General features: G+C 49.4%; 1 protein-coding gene across 3 annotated transcripts in view; it reads left to right on the top strand.

Annotated features, from left to right (window-relative positions):
* DAXX (death domain associated protein) overlaps window positions 1–26,336 on the top strand; it is a 414,322-nt gene that overhangs the window by 213,133 nt on the left and 174,853 nt on the right. For all 3 annotated transcript variants that reach the window (XM_085622370.1, XM_085622434.1, XM_085622515.1), the window contains exon 5: window positions 23,008–23,158. In XM_085622370.1, coding sequence (XP_085478496.1) covers window positions 23,008–23,158 — 151 coding nt within the window. The remainder of the gene's footprint in view (window positions 1–23,007; window positions 23,159–26,336) is intronic.

The raw sequence follows: 26,336 nt of genomic DNA, 5'->3' as shown, positions 1-26,336 counted from the left end.
AGTCCAGCCCGAACTGCCAAGCGATGCCTTCCCTGGACCGGAAACAAGCTTCCTAGGACCGGTTTCTGGCATTTCAGCCGTCTTCAGCCAGGCTTGCTTGAATCCAGTGGCAAAGTGAGCAAGGGACTCACGTCTGAGCATACCCTGCCAACTTATGGCGAACAAAGCGGTACAAAAGGGGGTGGTGATGGACGGAGCATCAGAACCAATCAAACACTCACACCCAGTCAACAGATCTGGGTTTGATCCATCACCGTTCTTTAGCCCACTCTGCCACCCCAGTTCAGACATGGCCATATGCAAATCAGTCTGACCCTGTGCCTCATGGGAACAGTCCAGCCCGAACTGCCAAGCGATGCCTTCCCTGGACCGGAAACAAGCTTCCTAGGACCGGTTTCTGGCATTTCAGCCGTCTTCAGCCAGGCTTGCTTGAATCCAGTGGCAAAGTGAGCAAGGGACTCACGTCTGAGCATACCCTGCCAACTTATGGCGAACAAAGCGGTACAAAAGGGGGTGGTGATGGACGGAGCATCAGAACCAATCAAACACTCACACCCAGTCAACAGATCTGGGTTTGATCCATCACCGTTCTTTAGCCCACTCTGCCACCCCAGTTCAGACATGGCCATATGCAAATCAGTCTGACCCTGTGCCTCATGGGAACAGTCCAGCCCGAACTGCCAAGCGATGCCTTCCCTGGACCGGAAACAAGCTTCCTAGGACCGGTTTCTGGCATTTCAGCCGTCTTCAGCCAGGCTTGCTTGAATCCAGTGGCAAAGTGAGCAAGGGACTCACGTCTGAGCATACCCTGCCAACTTATGGCGAACAAAGCGGTACAAAAGGGGGTGGTGATGGACGGAGCATCAGAACCAATCAAACACTCACACCCAGTCAACAGATCTGGGTTTGATCCATCACCGTTCTTTAGCCCACTCTGCCACCCCAGTTCAGACATGGCCATATGCAAATCAGTCTGACCCTGTGCCTCATGGGAACAGTCCAGCCCGAACTGCCAAGCGATGCCTTCCCTGGACCGGTAACAAGCTTCCTAGGACCGGTTTCTGGCATTTCAGCCGTCTTCAGCCAGGCTTGCTTGAATCCAGTGGCAAAGTGAGCAAGGGACTCACGTCTGAGCATACCCTGCCAACTTATGGCGAACAAAGCGGTACAAAAGGGGGTGGTGATGGACGGAGCATCAGAACCAATCAAACACTCACACCCAGTCAACAGATCTGGGTTTGATCCATCACCGTTCTTTAGCCCACTCTGCCACCCCAGTTCAGACATGGCCATATGCAAATCAGTCTGACCCTGTGCCTCATGGGAACAGTCCAGCCCGAACTGCCAAGCGATGCCTTCCCTGGACCGGAAACAAGCTTCCTAGGACCGGTTTCTGGCATTTCAGCCGTCTTCAGCCAGGCTTGCTTGAATCCAGTGGCAAAGTGAGCAAGGGACTCACGTCTGAGCATACCCTGCCAACTTATGGCGAACAAAGCGGTACAAAAGGGGGTGGTGATGGACGGAGCATCAGAACCAATCAAACACTCACACCCAGTCAACAGATCTGGGTTTGATCCATCACCGTTCTTTAGCCCACTCTGCCACCCCAGTTCAGACATGGCCATATGCAAATCAGTCTGACCCTGTGCCTCATGGGAACAGTCCAGCCCGAACTGCCAAGCGATGCCTTCCCTGGACCGGAAACAAGCTTCCTAGGACCGGTTTCTGGCATTTCAGCCGTCTTCAGCCAGGCTTGCTTGAATCCAGTGGCAAAGTGAGCAAGGGACTCACGTCTGAGCATACCCTGCCAACTTATGGCGAACAAAGCGGTACAAAAGGGGGTGGTGATGGACGGAGCATCAGAACCAATCAAACACTCACACCCAGTCAACAGATCTGGGTTTGATCCATCACCGTTCTTTAGCCCACTCTGCCACCCCAGTTCAGACATGGCCATATGCAAATCAGTCTGACCCTGTGCCTCATGGGAACAGTCCAGCCCGAACTGCCAAGCGATGCCTTCCCTGGACCGGAAACAAGCTTCCTAGGACCGGTTTCTGGCATTTCAGCCGTCTTCAGCCAGGCTTGCTTGAATCCAGTGGCAAAGTGAGCAAGGGACTCACGTCTGAGCATACCCTGCCAACTTATGGCGAACAAAGCGGTACAAAAGGGGGTGGTGATGGACGGAGCATCAGAACCAATCAAACACTCACACCCAGTCAACAGATCTGGGTTTGATCCATCACCGTTCTTTAGCCCACTCTGCCACCCCAGTTCAGACATGGCCATATGCAAATCAGTCTGACCCTGTGCCTCATGGGAACAGTCCAGCCCGAACTGCCAAGCGATGCCTTCCCTGGACCGGAAACAAGCTTCCTAGGACCGGTTTCTGGCATTTCAGCCGTCTTCAGCCAGGCTTGCTTGAATCCAGTGGCAAAGTGAGCAAGGGACTCACGTCTGAGCATACCCTGCCAACTTATGGCGAACAAAGCGGTACAAAAGGGGGTGGTGATGGACGGAGCATCAGAACCAATCAAACACTCACACCCAGTCAACAGATCTGGGTTTGATCCATCACCGTTCTTTAGCCCACTCTGCCACCCCAGTTCAGACATGGCCATATGCAAATCAGTCTGACCCTGTGCCTCATGGGAACAGTCCAGCCCGAACTGCCAAGCGATGCCTTCCCTGGACCGGAAACAAGCTTCCTAGGACCGGTTTCTGGCATTTCAGCCGTCTTCAGCCAGGCTTGCTTGAATCCAGTGGCAAAGTGAGCAAGGGACTCACGGCTAAAGAACGGTGATGGATCAAACCCAGATCTGTTGACTGGGTGTGAGTGTTTGATTGGTTCTGATGCTCCGTCCATCACCACCCCCTTTTGTACCGCTTTGTTCGCCATAAGTTGGCAGGGTATGCTCAGACGTGAGTCCCTTGCTCACTTTGCCACTGGATTCAAGCAAGCCTGGCTGAAGACGGCTGAAATGCCAGAAACCGGTCCTAGGAAGCTTGTTTCCGGTCCAGGGAAGGCATGGCTTGGCAGTTCGGGCTGGACTGTTCCCATGATGCACAGGGTCAGACTGATTTGCATATGGCCATGTCTGAACTGGGGTGGCAGAGTGGGCTAAAGAACGGTGATGGATCAAACCCAGATCTGTTGACTGGGTGTGAGTGTTTGATTGGTTCTGATGCTCCGTCCATCACCACCCCCTTTTGTACCGCTTTGTTCGCCATAAGTTGGCAGGGTATGCTCAGACGTGAGTCCCTTGCTCACTTTGCCACTGGATTCAAGCAAGCCTGGCTGAAGACGGCTGAAATGCCAGAAACCGGTCCTAGGAAGCTTGTTTCCGGTCCAGGGAAGGCATGGCTTGGCAGTTCGGGCTGGACTGTTCCCATGATGCACAGGGTCAGACTGATTTGCATATGGCCATGTCTGAACTGGGGTGGCAGAGTGGGCTAAAGAACGGTGATGGATCAAACCCAGATCTGTTGACTGGGTGTGAGTGTTTGATTGGTTCTGATGCTCCGTCCATCACCACCCCCTTTTGTACCGCTTTGTTCGCCATAAGTTGGCAGGGTATGCTCAGACGTGAGTCCCTTGCTCACTTTGCCACTGGATTCAAGCAAGCCTGGCTGAAGACGGCTGAAATGCCAGAAACCGGTCCTAGGAAGCTTGTTTCCGGTCCAGGGAAGGCATGGCTTGGCAGTTCGGGCTGGACTGTTCCCATGATGCACAGGGTCAGACTGATTTGCATATGGCCATGTCTGAACTGGGGTGGCAGAGTGGGCTAAAGAACGGTGATGGATCAAACCCAGATCTGTTGACTGGGTGTGAGTGTTTGATTGGTTCTGATGCTCCGTCCATCACCACCCCCTTTTGTACCGCTTTGTTCGCCATAAGTTGGCAGGGTATGCTCAGACGTGAGTCCCTTGCTCACTTTGCCACTGGATTCAAGCAAGCCTGGCTGAAGACGGCTGAAATGCCAGAAACCGGTCCTAGGAAGCTTGTTTCCGGTCCAGGGAAGGCATGGCTTGGCAGTTCGGGCTGGACTGTTCCCATGATGCACAGGGTCAGACTGATTTGCATATGGCCATGTCTGAACTGGGGTGGCAGAGTGGGCTAAAGAACGGTGATGGATCAAACCCAGATCTGTTGACTGGGTGTGAGTGTTTGATTGGTTCTGATGCTCCGTCCATCACCACCCCCTTTTGTACCGCTTTGTTCGCCATAAGTTGGCAGGGTATGCTCAGACGTGAGTCCCTTGCTCACTTTGCCACTGGATTCAAGCAAGCCTGGCTGAAGACGGCTGAAATGCCAGAAACCGGTCCTAGGAAGCTTGTTTCCGGTCCAGGGAAGGCATGGCTTGGCAGTTCGGGCTGGACTGTTCCCATGATGCACAGGGTCAGACTGATTTGCATATGGCCATGTCTGAACTGGGGTGGCAGAGTGGGCTAAAGAACGGTGATGGATCAAACCCAGATCTGTTGACTGGGTGTGAGTGTTTGATTGGTTCTGATGCTCCGTCCATCACCACCCCCTTTTGTACCGCTTTGTTCGCCATAAGTTGGCAGGGTATGCTCAGACGTGAGTCCCTTGCTCACTTTGCCACTGGATTCAAGCAAGCCTGGCTGAAGACGGCTGAAATGCCAGAAACCGGTCCTAGGAAGCTTGTTTCCGGTCCAGGGAAGGCATGGCTTGGCAGTTCGGGCTGGACTGTTCCCATGATGCACAGGGTCAGACTGATTTGCATATGGCCATGTCTGAACTGGGGTGGCAGAGTGGGCTAAAGAACGGTGATGGATCAAACCCAGATCTGTTGACTGGGTGTGAGTGTTTGATTGGTTCTGATGCTCCGTCCATCACCACCCCCTTTTGTACCGCTTTGTTCGCCATAAGTTGGCAGGGTATGCTCAGACGTGAGTCCCTTGCTCACTTTGCCACTGGATTCAAGCAAGCCTGGCTGAAGACGGCTGAAATGCCAGAAACCGGTCCTAGGAAGCTTGTTTCCGGTCCAGGGAAGGCATGGCTTGGCAGTTCGGGCTGGACTGTTCCCATGATGCACAGGGTCAGACTGATTTGCATATGGCCATGTCTGAACTGGGGTGGCAGAGTGGGCTAAAGAACGGTGATGGATCAAACCCAGATCTGTTGACTGGGTGTGAGTGTTTGATTGGTTCTGATGCTCCGTCCATCACCACCCCCTTTTGTACCGCTTTGTTCGCCATAAGTTGGCAGGGTATGCTCAGACGTGAGTCCCTTGCTCACTTTGCCACTGGATTCAAGCAAGCCTGGCTGAAGACGGCTGAAATGCCAGAAACCGGTCCTAGGAAGCTTGTTTCCGGTCCAGGGAAGGCATGGCTTGGCAGTTCGGGCTGGACTGTTCCCATGATGCACAGGGTCAGACTGATTTGCATATGGCCATGTCTGAACTGGGGTGGCAGAGTGGGCTAAAGAACGGTGATGGATCAAACCCAGATCTGTTGACTGGGTGTGAGTGTTTGATTGGTTCTGATGCTCCGTCCATCACCACCCCCTTTTGTACCACGGCGCCTATGTAGGCGCCACCCAGGCGCCCGGACATTGGTTCTTTTCTTTCCGTGCCAGTTAAACTCCGATCCAGGAAGAGCTACCCCTCTGCTGCTTTTTGGTAGGCCTTTTCTGGACTTTTGTCAATTTTTGAATTCCGACTTCGTGTGCGAGGTATGTCTTTGTGGAAGACAGGTTTCAAGCCTTACGAGACTTATTCCTGCATGATGTGAGTCACCGATCCCCACCGTGTATGTCTGTGGTGTCTCGAGTGCGACCACAATACGAAGTTGTGTTCAGACTGTCAGGCGATGGGTCCGAAGACCTTGAGGGAGCGAGTGATGAAGTTACTCGCGACCCGGCAGTAGACACTGTCAAGCAAGACTCCAAGGAGGTCACAGTCTTGATCGAAGAAGAGGAGGTCGCAGGACCACTCACAGAGCCCCGAGCCCTCTTCTTCCCAGTCGAGGTCCTAGGGACACTCTGGGGAAGAGGCATAAGAAGAAGTGGAAGTCCAAGCAGACTTCGTCTGCATCTGAACTGGTGTCCGTCGTCGAGAGAGGTTAGGAGCACTGATACTCTAAGCACGGTTCCGCAGAGTCGACTTCGCGTGTCCCACCCTTTCAGGGAGCCGGAGCGACTCCCACTCAGATAAGTTTTACGAGGCCATGCGCTGCGTATTTGAGTGGAACGACCCAGCTGGCGAGCCTTCGGGACCCGTGGAGGCGGAAGGGGCCCCATTGGGTTTGACGCCTTCGACCAAGACGCCGGTGGGGCCCCAGGGATCTGTCTTGGATCCGGTTCGATGCTGGTCGTGCCAATGTAACCTTTCCCGACGTCGAATCCGAAGTCTGTGCCCAAGACGTCACTAATGCCCGTTGGTGGCGCAAGCCCCATCCTCATCCCCGACGACAGTGCCGGAACGGCATTGATCTACGCTGATTCCAACGTCTGCCTAGACCAGGAAGACTGACTGGTAGCGTTGGATATGCAGGACGCGTATTTTTACATTCCCATCCTGCCGGGCCACAGGCGTTACCTGCGGTTCAAGGTAGGCCATGAGCAATTTCAGTTTACCGTGCTCCCTTTCTGCCTTACCAGTGCCCCTCGGGTGTTCACCAAGGTGATTGCAGTGGTCGCGGCTCATCTGCGCAGATTAGGGGTGTCAGTCTTCCGCTACCCCTCTGACTGGCTGTTGAAGGCGTCCTCACCCCAGGCAGTCGTCTCCCACCTTCAGAATATGGCGAACCTTATGCATTCGCTGGGGTTCTCTGAAAACATGCTTAAGTCACACCTGACTCCTTCTCAGATGCTCCCTTTTATAGCAGCTGTGGACGCAGGACAGTTTCGGGCTTATCCTTCTGAGCAACGAGTCCAGGATATTCAGCCTATGATTACAATATTTCAGGCTCTAACCTGGATTTCGGGAGACTGACTCTGAGGCCGTTGGGCCTCATGGCCTCCTGCATCCTGTTGGTGAGACACGCCAGATGGCATATGCGGGCTCTACAGTGTGACTTGATATTCCAATAGGCACAGCATTGGAGAAATCTCACCGACGTGGTGCAGATCTTGAAAGGAACTGCACTGGTGGTTGACGAACCGCGATTGGGTCAACGGCAAGCCTCTCTCCTTTCCCCAACCAGATCTCACAGTTGTGACCGATGCGTCACTTATGGGATGGAGCGGCCATCTGGAAGAGGTGGAGATCAGGGGACACTGGTCTCCGGCGGAGATGGGGCTCCACATAAATTTATTGGAGCTCCGAGCAATTCGGTTTGCATTGAAAGCATTTCGTTCAAGGCATATGAGCTGCAGATTATACACTTTTGCATAGATCGCCATCTGGTGTTGGGCCCGGATGTTTGCAGTTTGTTTTTCCTCTTGGAAAGTCTTTGGAAGTCACGAGATCGGTGACTCCTCCCTTGGATCGTATTGCGCATGGGCTTCGGCTCCATCCTCAGATTGTTTTTTTCCGCTATCGGGCTCGGATGTAATACTTCGCGCTCCGGTTCCGAACATTTCCAGTTCGACGATCGAAGCGGAATCCTCGCTCATCGCAGTATTGTTCAGATCCAGATCTCCTCAATCACCTTCTCTTAGACACATCTTCGATTCCAGTCGTCGACGGCTGCCTTCGGGCCTACCCAAGCTCCGGTCCCGGCTGATGGAAAGAACTCCTTTCAAGAAGTGCCCTCGATGTGGGTCCAAATTCCCCCACACCGATCTTCATGAGGTGTGCAACCTCTGCCTCTCCCCTGAACACGAGGCTCGAGACTGTCCAGCCTGCAAGTCTTTCAGATCGAAAAAGACTATTCGAGATCGAAGAGCCAGACGAAACATGGCGCACTGCTCGACCTCCATTCCAGGGGACACTGGTCTCCGGCGGAGATGGGGCTCCACATAAATTTATTGGAGCTCCGAGCAATTCGGTTTGCATTGAAAGCATTTCGTTCAAGGCATATGAGCTGCAGATTATACACTTTTGCATAGATCGCCATCTGGTGTTGGGCCCGGATGTTTGCAGTTTCGCCTCCGGGCCTAGGCAAGACCAGAGACACTGCTTCAAACACCCCACCTTCGGGCCCGGTGAAGAAGCCAAATAAGCCTTCCGGCAGCTCGGGCTCGAGCCAGCCCTCCAGCGGTGCCGAGAAACATACTTCGGCACCGAAAAAGAGACCGGCCTCTACCTCGACACCGAGCTCCGCACCAAAGTCCTCGGTGTCGAAACCCAGCCTTTCGGTACCGACCAAACCCCATAAGGCCCTCGGCACCGACACTTCTACGCCGAAGCCCACCTCGGCGCCGACCAAGAAATCGGAGGTTCCCAAGCCCAGTGCTAAGCACGGCACGGACAAGCCTAAAAAAGTTATCGGCCCTGAAACCTTCAGCGCCGACGGAACAAACATTGTCACAGGAACTGTTTACACCGGATCCTTTGCAAAAGACTCTTACCAAGGATCCAAAAACTGGACATTTGGCACTCTCTTCTAAAAAGAGACATTTGGACAAACCGGCTCCGCCTCCACCTCCAAAGAGGAAGGACTCTGCTACCTCCCCTTTCAGAATGCCTTCCTCACCTCCTCCACCCCCGCCCCCTCCACCTTCTCCACCCCCACCTCATCGCTCCCCGACCCCGTCTCCAGATGATGATGATCAGGGGGCCTATATTATGATCCAGGGGATGTGCCCCTAGACCCCACCCCGACAGGATCGCCAGACCCATGGGACAACTACAATAATCCAGACGTTCCAGACGTCCCACAAGATGACCTTTACCCTTCCAGGCCATCTCCACCGGAAGACTCATTAGGTTTCCACCACCTACTTCAGAGGGCGGCACATTATCACGGGGTAGAGCTACACACTGACCCAGTAGAGGAAGATTTCCTCCTCGACACCTTTGATACTGCACATAGGTCTACCTCCATACTACCTATGCTCAAGGGGGTGATAAAACATGCGCCAGAGGTTTTTAAGGACCCAGTCAGGGCTAGGGTCATTAACCCATGCATAGAGAAAAAGTACAAAGCTGCCCCCACAGATCCTGCCTGTATCAAAGGGCCAGCGCCACTGGATTCCCTAGTGGTTTCCACTGCACGGAAGAGGTCAAACTCCCAGACGTCAGGCGAAGCACCACCACCTGACAGAGTCAAAGCTACTGGACGCGTCAGGAAAGCGCACGGCGTCACAAGAAGCCAATATATGGCGTATCGCCAACACTCAAGTGCTATTGGCCAGATACGATAGAGCGCATTATGATGAATTAGAAACCATAATGCACCACCTCCCAGAAAGATACAAAAATAGGGCCAATGAATTAATTCAAGAGGGTAAGACTATTACTAACACCTCCATACGCTGTGCCTTAGACGCAGCAGACACAGCCTCCAGGGCCATTAACACTAGCGTCCTCCTCCGTCGCCATGCTTGGCTGAGAGTATCAGGCTTCAAACCTGAGGTACAGGCCTCCATCCTAAATCATCCCTTTGACCAAGAACACCTATTCGGCCCAAAGGTAGATGAGGCCCTCGAGAAAATGAGGAAGGACACTGATACGGCGAAATCTATGGGAGCCCTGCAGTCACACCCTCCTAGGCGCTCCTTTCACCGCTCTTTCTTTCGGGGTACGGCTAGAGGCTACTCCTCAGCGCGTCCACTTCCTACAAATCCCCTGCTCAGTCCACCTTCACACGGGGTTATCAAAGAGGAGGCTATAGGGGCAATGACAATAAAGGCAGAGGCAAAACAAATACTGCCCGCTCTGCCACACCGCCTACCCAATGACTTCCCCCCGCTCCCTCCAGACCATCCCACTCCGGTCGGGGGCAGGCTACAAAATTTCCTTCAGGTCTGGGAGACCATCACCTCAGACAAATGGGTGACCCAAATTATTCGCTCAGGGTACTGCCTAGAATTGACATCTACCCCCCCCAAACATTCCACCCAGGCAACGCCCAATGTCACAAGAACATTCCACATTACTGAAACAGGAGGTAATCTCCCTCCTACAAAAACAGGCAATAGAACAAGTTTCCGCCAATCAGCAAAATGTAGGGTGTCTACTCCCTATATTTTCTAATACCAAAAAGAGACGAGACTCTACGACCTATTCTAGATCTCCGTCCTCTAAACACATACATACATTCGGACCATTTTCACATGGTAACACTTCAGCAGGTACTTCCGCTCCTCTCACGACTTTCTCACCACACTGGACTTGAAAGACACATACTTTCACATTCTGGTACACCATGCTCACAGAAAGTACCTCAGATTTGTAGTGGACGGGCAACACTACCAGTTCAAGGTGCTCCCATTTGGGGGACACAACAGCACCAAGGGTATTCACCAAGTGCCTAGCGGTAGTGGCAGCACACCTCAGAAGACAGCACATTCACGTCTTCCCATATTTGGACGACTGGCTAATAAAAGCCACGTCCTACAACCAATGTGTTCACCACACCGCCACTACAATCCAACTACTTCACCAGCTAGGCTTCACGGTGAACCACCAAAAGTCCCAGCTAACATCATCCCACATAAAGCAATAGCTCGGTGCCACCATAGACACCTCAAAAGCCATAGCATACCCCAATCCGGCCAGGATTGCAAGCATTCAGGCTTTGCGTCAAAGATTCATACCTCAACACTCTCTTCCAGCAAGAGTGTTTTATGCAACTGATGGGGATGATGGCCTCTTGCATTTTCATAGTGCCTCACGCAAGACTCCAGATGCGTCCACTCCAAGAGTGCTTAGCGCGCCAATGGAACCAGGCCCAGGGGCAACTGACAGATCTGGTGTTGGTAGACGGTCGCACCCATCGCTCTCTGCAGTGGTGGAACACCACAAATCTTTCCAGAGGTCGACCGTTCCTGGACCCGGTTCCACAAATAATACTAACAGACGCATCGCTCTCCGGCTGGGGAGCTCATCTATTACACCTCACAGTGCAGGGCACATGGACGCCGCAACAAAAGTTACTCCATATCAACCGTCTGGAGTTACTAGCAATCTTTCTAGCCCTAAAATCCTTTCAAACACAGATTTTAGGCAAGGCAGTCCTCATTCGCACAGACATGACGGCCATGTACTACATTCAAAAACAAGGCGGCACACACTCTCCACAGCTCTCTCAACTAGCACAGAGCATATGGAGATGGGCAATTCCACACAAAATCTCTCTCCTAGCCCAACATGTCCCAGGAGTCCAAAACTCCATGGCAGATCTGCTCAGCAGACAGACGCAGCAGATCCATGAGTGGGAACTTCACCCACAGGTTCTTCACCCGTTCTTTCAGATGTGGGGGCATCCACAGATAGACCTCTTCGCCGCCTGATACCCACACCCATTGTCCAAAGGCAATGCGATATGGATGAACTGGTCAGGCAAATTTGCGTAGGCCTTTCCACCTCTCCCACTAATTCCATTAGTGGTGCGAAAGCTATAACAGCATTCCCTCACACTGATCCTAGTAGCTCCAACGTGGGCCAGACAACCGGGGTACACCACGTTGCTGGAACTCTCGGTAGTACCACACCAAAAGCTACACCTCTCACCATGCCTCCTAACCCAGAACCATGGAGAGATCAGACACCCAGACCCAGCTCAGCTCAACCTTGCGATCTGGCTCCTGAGATCCTAGAATTCGGATACCTTAACCTTCCCCCTGACTGTATGAACGTCATCAGAGAAGCTAGACGCCCTACCACTAGAGCCTGCTACGCTGCCAAGTGGAAAAGATTTTTTTGTTTATTGCCATAACACAGTCAATCCTCTAGACGTATCTATACAGCACATCATATACAAAGGTGTAACCTAGCATTTACATCCATTCGGCTACACCTCGCAGCGATTGCCGCTTACCTACAAAACAGACAGCACCTATCACTTTTCAGAGTGCCTGCTATTAAAGCCTTCATGGAAGGCCTGAAACGAATAATTCCCCCCAGAGTACCACCCTCACCTGTGTGGAACTTAAATATAGTTCTCACAAGGCTAATGGGACCGCCCTTCGAACCTTTGCATAAATGCGAACTGCAATTTCTCACATGGAACACAGCTTGTCTTGTAGCCATCACTTCCCTTAGAAGGGTCAGTGAGATACAAGCACTTACTATACAAGAACCTTTTCTCCAAATGCACCACAACAAGGTTGTTCTCCGTACCAACCCAAAATTCCTCCCCAAAGTCATTTCCCCCTTTCATCTAAACCAATCGGTAGAATTACCGGTATTTTTCTCGCAACCTCAAACTGTTGCAGAATGGGCTATACACACGCTAGATGTTAAACGGGCCTTACTTTACTATATCCAGAGAACACAACCTTTCAGAAAGACCAAACAACTATTTGTCTCTTTCTCTCCACCACACAAAGGCAACCCCATCTCAAAATCAGGGATAGCTAGGTGGATTGTAAAATGCATACAGATTTGCTACCACAAAGCAAAACAAACGCTATCTGTTCCCCCTAAAGCCCACTCTACACGAAAGATAGGGGCTTCTATGGCTTTTCTAGGGAACATCCCATTAGATGATATCTGCATAGCAGCTACATGGTCAACACCGCACACTTTCCCTAAACATTACTGTGTAGATGTGCAAACCAAGCAACAAGCTAGTGTGGGCCAGGCTGTACTAAAAACACTATTTCAAACCACTGCAACAGATACCGGGGGTCGCCGCTAAGGTTGGGAACTGCTATATAGTCTATGCAAAAGTGTGTAATCTGCAGCTCATATGCCTCGAACGGAATATGCTACTTACCAGTATGCATCTGTTCTTGGCATGTAGAGCTGCAGATCTACACACGCCCACCCGCCTCCCCGGCTACCTGTATCTGTTCCAGTCTATCTTATTTAGATACAACACACATGGGTTTCTTCACTGTTATTACTACGCTCCATCTTTTCCTGTTGGCGAAAAACAATCTGAGGATGGAGCCGAAGCCCAATGCGCAATACGATCCAAGGGAGGAGTCACCGACCAAGTGACTTCCAAATACTTTCCAAGAGGAAAAACAAACTGCAAACATCCGGGCCCAACACCAGATGGCGATCTATGCAAAAGTGTGTAGATCTGCAGCTCTACATGCCAAGAACAGATGCATACTGGTAAGTAGCATATTCCTTCCTTCTGTCAAGGGGAAGTTAGTGCAGGTGTTCACAGACAACACCATCGCCATGTGGTACTGCAGCAAGCAGGGCGGTTTGGGATCGTGGACCCTTTGTTGAGAGGCTCTTCGTCTCTGGACATGGCTGGAACAGCAGTGCATAACCCTGTTGGTTCAACACCTGGCAGGTTCTCTGAACGCCAGGGCGGACAAACTTAGCCGTTGATACCTAGTGGATCTCGAGTGGCGTCTCCAGTTGGAGGTGGCGCATGGTCTCTTTCAGCAGTAGAGAACCGTGGTTAGATTTGTTCGCCTCCGAAGAGAACACGCAGTGTCAGTGGTACTGTGCACTGGAGTTTCCAAGGCGCTATTGTTCGGCAACGCCTTTTGTCACGAGTAGAGCACAGGCCTGTTGTACCTTCTGAAGATCAGGAATGACCGGGCCCAAATCATTCTTGTGGCTCCGGACTGGGCTAGGAGTGTCTGGTATCCAGAGCTTCTGAGGATGAGTATCTATCCTCCGATCAAGCTGCCCATTCGGGAGGATCTTCTGTCGCAGCAGCAGGGAAGGGTTCTCCACCCGAACCTGTGAACTCTGTGTCTCCATGCATGGAGATTGAGCGACAACAGTTAATAGCTTTTGGCCTTCCTCCTGAGGTTTGTAACGTTATTCTGGCGGCCCTCCACTAAGGCGGTATACGCCTGCTGTTGGCAGAAATTTGTGTTATACTGTAGAGAAAGGTACATTGACACACTTGTGGCTCCTCTTTCTACTTCTCTTTCTACTGTCCTTTTATTCATTCAAACCTTTCCCAGCAGTGCCCTGCTATAGGAACTCTCACTCTTCAAGTCTGCAACTGTGAATAGATTTCTAAAAGGACTACCTCAATTATTTTCACCTACACCCTTTGTTATGCCACATTGGGACATTAATTTGTTCCTTACCTATCTAATGACCGCTCCTTTTGAGCCTTTGTACAATTGTCTCCTCCGGCTGTTGCATAAAGTTTTAGATAGCGAGTGCACACCTTCCCTTGTCTTGTTGATTAAAGTTTCCGCTGGAACTGCAAATGAATCTGCGTGCAAGCAGTTCTGTGAATCGTCCCATCACAGTGTTTGTACAAGAATTCTGAAAGAGAGGTGCCGCTGTAAGCGGCGCCTACTGCTGCACAGCTTTAACGGAGAAAACTCTCAGAAGAACTTTTCTAAACGTTGAATATTCACTCTAAACCAAATAATCCATATGAAACCATCCATTTGTCATATTAATCCCGTAGTCTCTGTTGTTAATTGCAATCAATCCGGAGACAGATGGGTGCCATTGAATACTTTATTCGCATTTTCAAAACGCTTTTTGTGACCAATCCAGGCTTAACATAAGCGTGTGCTGTCAGTCATTTTTCATTATCAGACTTTACATATCACCCAATGCATTTCGAACCTCTTTGGTTCTTCGTCAGGGGTCGCTGAAATAAATAAAAAGATGCGCTTAGCTGAACCACTCTAAGATCTAATATGCCTAATATTTGAAGAGAGACCTAAACTTACTTATAAACAATGCACCTCGAGCAAAAAACAGAATCACCTCACATCGCCAACCTCTCTGTGATCCCACTAACCGAATATAACTCCCATCTACAAACAATGTGTTTAAACAAAATCTGCTCGTGCATCCTACATCTAATTAGCAACCAAAGTTTGTGTGCTGCCCCATAAACTACCCCTGTCCTTTCACAACTAAACTAAAGACCCTAGTCTATCACTGAAAACCACTTAACCCTTATTTACCTTGTGAAAAGCCTAAACCGGCATTGCGTTGTTTTCGTGCCTCCTCCCGTGCTTCAAGACAGATCAAACTACAAACACCCTCCCTTCCCGCTTTTAAACCATTGCCACAGGTGTGCTGAATCTACTCTTGTAACTGCCTAATTTACAGGAGAATAGTATACGATGTAAGAATGAACACTACTACAGAACCCACAATGCTTTGCCCCTGGAGTGCACTAACCTAACATAATCCCCAATAATCGTGAGAAAATGAACTGAATAACTCGACATATTTTCAAAAATGTTAATCCTGAATAAAAATAAAAAATACATGAGCAGCGTATTCATAGAACATGACATTGCCTGAAAAGTAATAAAGCAATAATGAAACGCTGTACTCTTTTGTTACAGTCCCAAGAGATGATGCTGATCATAGAGTAGTCAAATCCGCCATCTTTTCTAGTCCGAGAAAAAATCCTGTATATTCAACCGGTCTGTGTTCTGTTGAACGTTCCATTGTCTCCAGAGTGATGCTTTAAAGTGCATTCATTTTACTTTTTATTCTTTGAAACATGTGGGGTGCAGACGCTTGTTGGACGATAATTTGCTAAGCATAAAGTTTTAGATAGCGGCTGTTGACCATCAAAGCTGCCTTCTTGGTGGCGATCACATCTGCCCGGCGGGTGAGTGAGTTGCAGGAGTTATTTTGCTCGCCTCCTTACCTTATGTACTTTCCGGACAAGGTGGTGCTTCGCACCAGAGCATCCTTTTTTGCCAAAGGTTGTGAACCCATTCCACCTAGGTCAATCTATCACTTCGCCCACCTTCTTTGCTCCCCCGCATCCCTCTAAGGAAGAGGAGCGTCTCCACCGACTAGACCCAAAAAGAGGGTTGTGGTTCTACCTTGGCTGTACAAAAGTGTTACGGGTGGATGACCAACTCTTTGCGGGAGCAAAGAAGAGAAGGGCAGTGCAAAAAAGGACCATCTCTTGCTGGGTCGTCCTCTGCATCAAAATCTGTGATGCCTCGACAAAGAAGCAGCCCCCTGAGGGATTAAGAGCCCATTCCACGAGCGCAAAGGCTGCACCTACAGCCTTTGCTTGGGTGTCCCAGTCCAAGACATCTGTCTGGCAGCGACGTGGGCTTCTTTGCACACGTTCGAAAAACACTACTGCCTTGATGGTCAGGTACGCAGGACCGGTCATTTTGACCCTTCAGTCATGCAAGACGACTTAGTTTAGGATGTGAGTCCGCAACCCACTGCTGGGATGGTATGGCTCGGGTATCTAATTCAAAGTTAAGGAATCTGCAGCTAGAAGTCTGTATCAGATGAACAAGTTACTTGCCTTCGGTAACGCATTATCTGGTAGAGACTCTATCTAGCAGCAGATTCCTAACACCCCCACCCATGCCTCCCTGCATTGCTGCATTGCGGACTGATATTGAAGGACTACGGTTGTTCCCCCCCCCCCCCCCCGCTTTGTTTCTGGAGCTCCACGCATTCCCTCCGGGACCTCCTATCCATAAGGAAGGCCCGTTTAATGAGCTCCAGATCCCCTTGTACAATTTTGTTCGGGTGTTCAAACAGTTCTAGTTGACCTAACCTAGAAAAATTCGATTTCAAATATCTGATCCAAGGAGTACACAGTATCTTGTCCCGGCCCAAAAAATCCCTCAAGATCAGGTGCGTTAATGGTATATCCTGGTTTAGCCATAATTTAAGCCAACAGGTCAGGGGACGTAAGGAAAACAAGTCACTTAAGAATTGCACCCCTAGCTCTTCATGCACAACAAAGTTAGATGTGCCTGTGGGGACACATAAGAGACGCTTCAAAAAAGAATTGTCCGCAATCTGCAGCTGCTCACCAGCAACATATCCCCAAATTTCGCTGCCATAAATTACAGTTGCCACTCACTTTGCGTTATACAGTTTCAGTATGGCACAAATGGGTTTTTCCCCGATTTTGGCAGCAAAGTTAAATATCGAGGCATTAACTCTTGCAAATTCTCCTTTCTTTTTTAAAAGTTGCGGGGCCCAGTTAAGTTTAGAGTCGAAGAGAACCCCAAGATAGGAGAATGTTTTCGTTAGCGGAATTATTGCTTGATTAATTTTAAATGTAAAAGTCCTCCTTGATTGCTGCCCTACTTGCATGACAAAAGATTTAGAGTTGTTGACCGTCAAATCTCTATCTGTCATAAATGAGTTAAAAGCATCTAGAAGAGATTGCAGGCCCTTTTCCGTTGTTGAAATTAGAACCGCATCATCTGCGTACAATAAAATGGGAATTCCCCGCCTGCCTACTCTAGGATAGTCGGCCTGGACATTCTGTAACACGCTATCTAGCTCATTAATGTAAAAATTAAAAAGAAAGGGGGCCAAGATACATCCCTGACGTACACTTTTACTAATATTAAAATTATTTGATACACTCAATTCTTGGGAATATCTCACATTAGCACTGGTATTGTTGTGTAAGTCAGCCAGAAAATCGACCACCCCACTTTCCACCCCCTTCTCCCTCATGGACAGATCCAGCTTTCCCCTGTTAACACAGTCGAACGCTGAGGACAGATCCATGAATGCGAGGTGGATGGTGCCCTTCTGCGCAACAGTGTACTTGCTTAAAATTAAGAAGAGATTAAGACACTGGGTGATTGTAGAACGACCTCTACAGAATCCATACTGTGAATTGGACATAATATTATTCTCCTCTGCCCAATCAGAAAGTCGCTGCAATAAGATTCTGCCTACAATTTTGACCGTAGAGTCTATTAAAGAAATAGGTCTATAACAGTGTGGGCTGCCTTTGTCCCCTTTCTTAAAAACCGGGACAATTGTAGAGACACCCCATGATAGTGGACACCCAGCTTTCACACCGGCATTAAAAACAGATTCAAGTATTGGTGCCCAAAAGTTAGGCTCAGACTTATACAGGTCCGGAGGGATCCCATCTGGACCTGGTGCCTTACCGGCTGTTAGCCCCACAATTCCATTAATAACTTCACCACGATTGAAGGTAATTATTTCACCCCCAACAGAGGTGACCGGACTGGGAGGTTCAACTACCGAGCTACAATACAGATTCCCATAGTGTACCTCCCAGGCCTCCTTAGAAATGTGACATTCCGGGCCATCACCCGGCTCCTGAGCCAAAAAAGGCTTCCTCATTACTGCCCAAAATCTAGAGCTACATTGCAGAGTAAAAGGGTCAAGTAACTCGCTCCATGCCTCTTCCCTAAGAAAGTCCTTATGACGAGCAATAGCAGTTTTATATATCTTTTGACAAACCTGGACTTCTGCCTTTATCCTAGGTTTAGCTGCCAGCGCTATTTTTAAATTTCTAGCGGCTTTAGAACAGTCATGGTTAAACCATTTGGGTCCCTTAGTCTCCAGCTTCTTTGCTGGAGCTGACAACAACTTTGAGACCTTATCCGCGAAGCTTTGAAAGGCATTGAGGACGTTATGTGGCTGAGCACCATCTTGTATACAAGCCAAGATGTCATCTGCACCTGCAGCTTTAATCTCATTGTAAGACTGGGGTGATTTGAGACCATTTTAGGCGACGGCTTCCATCTGTCAGACTCACCCTACCTGAAGAGGTATTCGTACCTTCCTTTGCTAACCACGGACCCGTCATATGTATAGTGAGGGGGTTGTGATCACTGAACTCACTGGCTTCAATGGCAAAGGAATCCACAAATGACTGCATTAATGATGAAATTAAAACTAAATCAATAAAAGTACCCCTCCCGTGCCCCTTAAAGGTCGGTATCTCAAAACACACAGTGGGGTCGGTCATAGCCATAGTCACCATTAAGTCCAGGTCGTTAAGCATATCATTTAAATGTTCCCCCTCATTTGTGTGTTCAAAGTGAAAATCAGTGATTCTGGGACAATTTGAATCTGTAATACTATTAAAAAGAGGATCCTTGCAAGGATGAACATTAAAATCCCCCATGATCATAAGATTATGTACACAATCCTTCATGGAATTACTTACAAAAACATTCAGTGCAGCTATCTGACTATGAGCTAAGCAAGGATTAAAAGCATTATAAAAATTAACCAGACCGGCCAGACAGTTTTCACCCTTTAAAGCTAAACCAATGAGACCAGTACTGCTTGTTGAAATTCTGCGTATTTTACAGGATAGAGCAACCGAGATGAATATGACCATGCCCCCTTTAGGCCTGCCCCTTGCTGTCGCTGTGGCGGGGACATAATAGGCCTTAAATCCTTCTAAAAAATGGTTACAATCAGTGGACCAGGTCTCCTGCAAGCAAATAATTTGATACTGCTTAATAAACCTAATCCAATTGCTATCCTCCATCTTAGCACCCAACCCCGTAATGTTCCACGAAATAACATTGTTTTGACTACTATTTGGCAAAATTGGCTTAGCACAGCCCATGCTCCCCTTTTCCTGACCCGCAAGTTCCTCGCGTCAATCACAGGATTCTAAACCTGAGAGGGTGTCAAAACTGTTGTGTGTTACAATATTGAACCCTGACCCACACTGCTTGTCAGCATTGAGCAAGTATGCGCCGTTAGTAAACGATGACTGAATAGGAGTGGGGGGTCGAAATAACCCAGAAAACGGCGGGGCTTTGATCAAATGGGTATAAAAATAACCAAGGGGACGTACACTTATAACGTTCCCATTGTGAACTAAGGAAGCTGCTCTCAATAAAACTGTGGCAACGTGCTGAGGATGCTTAAAATTGACTATGATACAGTCACCAGCTATTGATATCCTGGATGTACCAATCCAGCTCACCCTCCTGGTTGACAGTATTTGGTCAGCGAATATAATTGGAAACCCACAATTTTTGTTCAACCATGATACAGTTCTATTTTTCAGTGTATCATGGGATTCCTCAGTTGGCTGTAGAGAAAGACGCTATATGGGAGGAACATTTATAAGAACAGCCACATAAGGTGTGCAGTCTGGGGGAAGATTAGCGTGGCAATTTTTCTTAACATGCATGAAAGCTGACTGGCCCTCAGAGGCTACTATGGCCTTTTTTTGCTGGGTGGGTACAGAGGTAGACGCTAGAGGGGCTAACTCAATTACAGGTATTGGTTGAGTAAATTGCTGAGAATTTATTTTGCCCGAACCCTGTCCCTCAGCGTCCAAGCGCTTATCCGCCATCTTAGGTCCTTCTCCCACTAAAGCCTGGTATGTTACTAGAAGGCCACCCAGTCTCTCTACTTCTGATGCCACCGTATCTAGTTTGGAAATAAGGGGTTTCATCAGCTCTGTGAATTTAGCCTCTATCTTAGCTTCTATGGTGCGACTTAGCATAGCAAACTGCTCCATTAAGTTAAACTTTGTTCCTGCCATATTTAAACTTTCCTGGCAATCTGTAGAAGCCCCAGTGCTATTTGGGGCAAGGTGACTTTTATCTACTCTTTTTTTGCTGATCTTCCCCCCGCGTTTGGTTTGTGCCTTTTTTCTTCATAGGCGCACTGGCCTGGGGGAAGTTGGTATCTCTTCTACGACTGAATCAAGGCTTATATCAGGTGCGGCATCATTTAAGACAGCGTGCACTTGTACGGCTGCCGAAAAAGTTCCCCCAGCACCCGCCCCAAAGTATCAGATGCAGGCTGGGCCGGCAAAGGGATATACACCTCCTCATGTGTGGCAGAGTAGTCGCCTTTGCCTAGTGAAGCCCTGCGCTCATTATTAATTTGATTCACCTTTTTCACCAGGAAGTTATCCATGGAACCTAGGCCAGATGCAGTTTTATCGATTTTAGATTTGGCCATGATCTCGCTGGCCTATAGATCACAGAGCACAGCTAATAACTATTGACCAGCATGCATCAACACAGGTAGATTACTATACAAACAAATGTTAGCAACTCACTACAGCACATCGATTTGTCCAACAGGTCCAGGGTCCGAGGCCCAGCCCAGCCTCCTCTGGCCTCTGAGGGCCACAGAGGGCCCGCCCTTTGCCTGGGCTTAGCCCGGCGCCGCCCGCGTTGCGGGAGGCGCGAGCCACAGAAAAAGTTTCCCCGGTATCAGGGGGCGGGGCCACAGGTGTTTGCTCAGCCCCTCAGGCTCCAGGTGCAATGCTCACTGGCGCTGGCCGCTGCTTCACAGGTCCCCCGTGCAATTCGAAGCGGGAGGCGCGAGCCACAGAAAAGTTTCCCCGGTATCAGGGGGCGGGGCCACAGGTGTTTGCTCAGCCCCTCAGGCTCCAGGTGCAATGCTCACTGGCGCTGGCCGCTGCTTCACAGGTCCCCCGTGCAATTCGAAGCGTCTCCCGCGAAGCAGGAGGCGCGAGCCACAGAAAAAGTTTCCCCGGTATCAGGGGGCGGGGCCACAGGTGTTTGCTCAGCCCCTCAGGCTCCAGGTGCAATGTTCACTGGCGCTGGCCGCTGCTTCACAGGTCCCCCGTGCAATTCGAAGCGTCTCCCCTTCACAGGTCCCTCGTCTCTATCAAATAATGTGTTAACTAAGGTAAGTAACTTGTTCATTAATGCCCTATCAACCTACAGCAAAGCAACATGATGTATAAAGAGAGCCTTTGTTACTTCCTTACCCTGCCACACCCCCCCCCCCCACCCCCCACCCCCTCCTGTACAGACTTTTTTTTTCAGTCTGCTCCATCTTTGTTGTGCCTATGAATACATATAGTCCCTGCCTTCATCGAGTACTAATGCCACATATTTTAACACCTGCTGGGAATTTTTGACACAAATTAGTAAAGAACAGTCAAGTTTCAAAATGGCAACTAACATGTCAAAATTCTCCAGACTCTCGAGATTGGATTCAGAAACTTTGGCAACTCTTCACAGTGGAGCGGTTATCGCGGAGTGTAGATGGGAAAGGCAAGGACTTTGCAAAACTGTGGGCTCCTTTCTTGCAGATTCTTACAAAAGATATGAGAGAAGTCGTGTGCCCGAAATATCTGCAAATTCTGCCTCTCATACCTTTCGAACCGCCTGGTGCATCCACAAATTGACTTACTAGATGACTGACCATTGATTAGAGACGAGAGTGAACTGGCTTTACCAGAGTCGAACTGATGTGGAGGGAGGGAGGGAGGGTGGGAGCGGGTTGAGGGAGGGGGGATTGTTTCTTTGTTAATGTTTCTTATAAAAGTGGTACTTTCGCTTGGCGCCTTACTGACTCACTATAGCTTGAACTCATCGTGAGGTCGTCCTCAGGGATGTAGACCTAAACGCTGTGTCATTCTCATTAGTTTTCGCTCTTCCTGCACTGTGATGTAGGCAGCTAAGCTGTGTATTTGCTCCCTTTTACGGCCACGTAATAAAAACGATTGATTCTAAAATTCACTGAGATTAGTTACAAGTAAATCCTTTTCATTGTGGATGTCCTACATTCCCGGCATTTGACCATTGACTAAGCCCCCAATCTTAGCCTTAATTCTAAAGTAATCTGGGGTGTACAGTCATGCATGAGAACCTGTACTATAGGTAAGTAACAATATCAGATGTAGCATAGTCCGATGTTTGTAAAAGTTCTTCAGATCAGTCTATGGAAGGTTATTGTAGAGTTAAACATTTTTTTAAGGCAATGCCCATCTTTGACATCTATTTTTACAAGTAAGTAACTTTCATTTATTAACCATTGAAGAAGAAAAATAAAGAACCTTTGCATGTTTCCAGACAGATTTGACTTGTGTGTTATCCCTTTGCATATTGAAAGAAGAAAGCCCTCCAACATCATGTAGCGAAGCTGCGTGGGTATCTTTGGGACATATTTGGTCTGGAACTGTTCATCCAGGAAATGTCAACTGGCAGTACCAGTGGTGGCTTTAAGTGTAAAATAAATTCCAGGAAAAACACTGGCAGGCAAAAAATAAACTAGCAGTTTCCCTCTTACTGGAGTGTTTCTCTTTTAATGTAGTCTTCCCATAACCGTGGAATAGGGAGAGAGGTAGGGATTTCTGAGTGGTGACACCTTTCCTGTTTTAAGTCACACTGTACAAATATCTTTGAAAGAGAATGACTCGCTCTTGTTCTTTGCACCAAGCGTAAGAGCCCCTCTGCCTAAAGGAACAAGTTAGTATGAAGGTAGTTGTTTGACTGTGACTTGAAAGTGCTCAACAGTTTTATGACTTTTTTAGGGATCTCCTGTCTCCTCTTCCATTGATCAAGAATCCAATGAGGAAGAGGATGAGGATGAGGATGAGGATGAAGACGAGTCCTCGGACACAGATATCGAGGAAGAGTTGCAGAAATGTGAAGGCTTGTCCGAGCCTGAGGAGGAGGCTCTAGGTAAGTCTGAAGCCTAGACTATAAGGTTGTAGGGACGTACTATTGATAGTATTGCAGGTAGGACATCCGAATAGGTAAAGATTTCATCTGGGCTCCACTTGCTATCAGTTCTGTCATGTACTCTTTATTAACTTCACAATATTATGTCACCATGGATCTTGACATCTAAGAGTATGGCGGTCAACACTGAATGATTCATCGTCAAGAGCTAAGGAAGAAAATTCCTGCTGACACAGATGTGGCTCAAGTGTCCTGCTTGCCTGCTCCTCCTCCCATTTGTTTCCCTTCTTTAGAAACCTCATTTTATCTTGGTTGAGCATACATGATGCTAGAGCAAAATCTAGTGCCAAAATAGCAAGATCACCATACAGACGAAGAGGCTTCCCAGTCTAACCGGGTCTCATGCTGTTCCATGTTCAGGAAGGAGATGCATCAGTGCCAAAGGTGCTCTAGCACCATTCTCCTGCATTCAGCAAGTTGAGGCTTAGCCCATTATTAAAACCACTGCATTTAATGTCCTCATGAATGGAGTTGTTACCAGGGACTGTGTTCTGACCAGCTCTTCCATAAGTGCAGTTGCCTTTGATTGGCTACGACTTTATACTTTGGTACTGAAGTTTTATTAAGCAAGCGGTGCCCTCTGGATCAGGACCTGCCATTCTGGAGGAGTAAACAGCCCACTAATGCTGTGATAACATTGATTGTCCACAGGAAGTCCTTGTCGCATTCTCTTCTGATAAGGTAGTTCCATGGATGCTGTCAGGAAGAAAGGCTTTGGCTCTTCTGCTACATCCATGAGAGCAGTCCACGCTATAGAGCTCTTAGTGGGGGGTAGGGGAGGGGGGAGGCGGGGTAGGGAATAGCTGATTGCTGTAAGAGACGATCTAGTCTCATGAAAGATCTGTACAGGGACAAAAGTCAAGACTTCATGGTGTATTGAATTAAGAATGGTTTGTATCAAAACTAGTGATATATGTGATAGCAGATATTGCTGAAGTATTGTCCAATGGTTACTGCCATTTTATACCCATTAGATGGTTCTTCCTGGCTTCATCTTGCAGGCCTCAAGTTGGATGCTGTGCAGAAGGTTATGATCTGCTTTTTCTTTGAACCTGTTTTAGATGATGTCCTGTTACAGCTGTAGGTATGAGTTATTGATCGGAGTGGGGAAAATTAGGTGAGGGCAAGGCAGGGGCGTACTCGTTGAGTTCAGCAGCAGTTTTTAGTTAATGGGCAGTTGCCTGTTGGTCCCTGCTGTCCCAGGACCTCGGTACTCATGCACTCAAATTGGATAGCCAATGTATTCCTTTGCGCATGTGACTCGGTATGGAGAGGGTGAGCATTAAAGGTGTAGTGTGGGAGATGGATTGGTTAAAAACACAGATATAGTTCATACCAATATGTTCGAGGCATGTGGGCTGCTGAATTCATATCTGTGCATAGATCACCGCCTAGTGTTGGGTCCGGATGTTTGCACGTTGTTGTCCTGGAAGAGTCTTCGAAGTATCACGAGATAGGTGACTCCTCCCCTGGACCACAGTGCGCATGGGCATCCTCTCCATCCTTAGATTGTTTTTTTCCGCCATTGGGTTCGGATGTGCTTATCTTAGCTCAAGTTAGGAAAATTCATTTTAAGGCCAAAAGGCCTTTAGTTATCGTCGGTACTGTTCCCGTTCGGTATCGACTAGTTTCTTTAGTGCTTTAGAACCTTCTTCCAGCTTTTCGGATCCGTTTGGTCCGAACACCGAACTTCCATCGACGATGGAATCGAGGACTCCATTCAAACGGTGTCCTTTATGCCACGTAAAATACCCACATATGGACGTCCACCCGGTATGCAACAAATGTCTTTCACCGGATCACGATGAGTCGAAATGTATGGCCTGTGCCCGATTCCGATCGAAGAAGACTCTCCGGAATCGACGGGCGGCGAGATTAGAGGCGCAGCAATCGGCGCCTGCCCCGGCCAACATCTTTAGCACCGAAGACGAGGACGCCGAGAGCGTGGAAAAGTAGACTCCAGCCCCGCTTCCGAACACGATTCCCGATCGGAAGACGACGATGAGGTGCTTTTTCAAAGGGAAGAAGTCATCGACGAGGTAGGAGACTACGATGAGGCCTTTGGGGCCGAAGAAGATAGCTCTAGCGAGGAGCTAGGCCCACCCGTCGATACGGAGGCCGAAAAAATGCGTCATCATAAGGCTCAGGTCGAGGGATCGCCTTCGGGCCTTACCCGAGATCAATCTCAAAGTTCTTCGGCCCCGCCTCGAACATTCCGCACGAGCCATTATTAACGAACACGACTGGATTCCCTTCAGCGAAACCGAAACCAATCGTCGCACCAGTTCCACCGAATCCAAAAGTGAAACTGGCTGTAATCAGCTCGAAGGCCTCGAAGCCCTCCACTCCTTCGACGCCAGCAAAGGCCATCGGCCCCGAACGCAGTAAAAGGGATTTCGGCGCCGAGCTCACTGCAGCGGATATCGGTGCCGACCCGAAGAAAAAGGCCCTCGGTCCCCACAAGGCGCCTCGGCCTCTGGCACCGAAGCCGTCGGCCCCGACCACCAAAGTCAAAGTGGCCGCCCCATCTGCGTCGACGTCGAAGACAGCGGCGCCCACCAAGTCGTCGACTCCAACGACCGTCGAAACCTCTCTTCGGATCGATGACCCCATGCCCCCAAAGCAGTCGACGCCTACCTCCAAGGTGCCGACCGGTTCCAAAGAGCCTTCTGCGTTCTCCGTGCAACAGGTCGCGGCATCGTTGCAACGCATCAGGGAACGGGCAGCCCTCCGCGCCACGTCGGGCCCCGACACGCACAAGGCTCCGAAAGCACCCTCGGCGCCGACCAACATCACGTTTGGCTTGCCGCCATCCACGGCGCCGAAGATGTTCGAGATCCGGACACGTGTCCGCCAGACACAGTCCCCGTCCACTGGACACACAGATTTTGAGCCTTCACAGCCACAATTCATCGACGCCAACACTGGTAGACTGATGCTCCGCAAGCGGAAAATCACGCCAGAGAGGGGATTGGACTCCTACAGAATCCCTCTCAAGCACAAATTGCCAGCAGGGTCGGAGCCAGTGCTTCATGAACGCTTACAACCCTCCCATCAGGATCCCCAGTCCTTTTCTCTTACGCCTTTAGAGACAGACGCAATAGAGGACTATATGGGG

Source organism: Triturus cristatus, chromosome 1_1, assembly GCF_964204655.1.
Source record: "Triturus cristatus chromosome 1_1, aTriCri1.1, whole genome shotgun sequence".
NCBI classification, from domain to species: Eukaryota; Metazoa; Chordata; class Amphibia; order Caudata; family Salamandridae; genus Triturus; species Triturus cristatus.
This window is presented reverse-complemented; position numbering and strand designations above follow the sequence as displayed.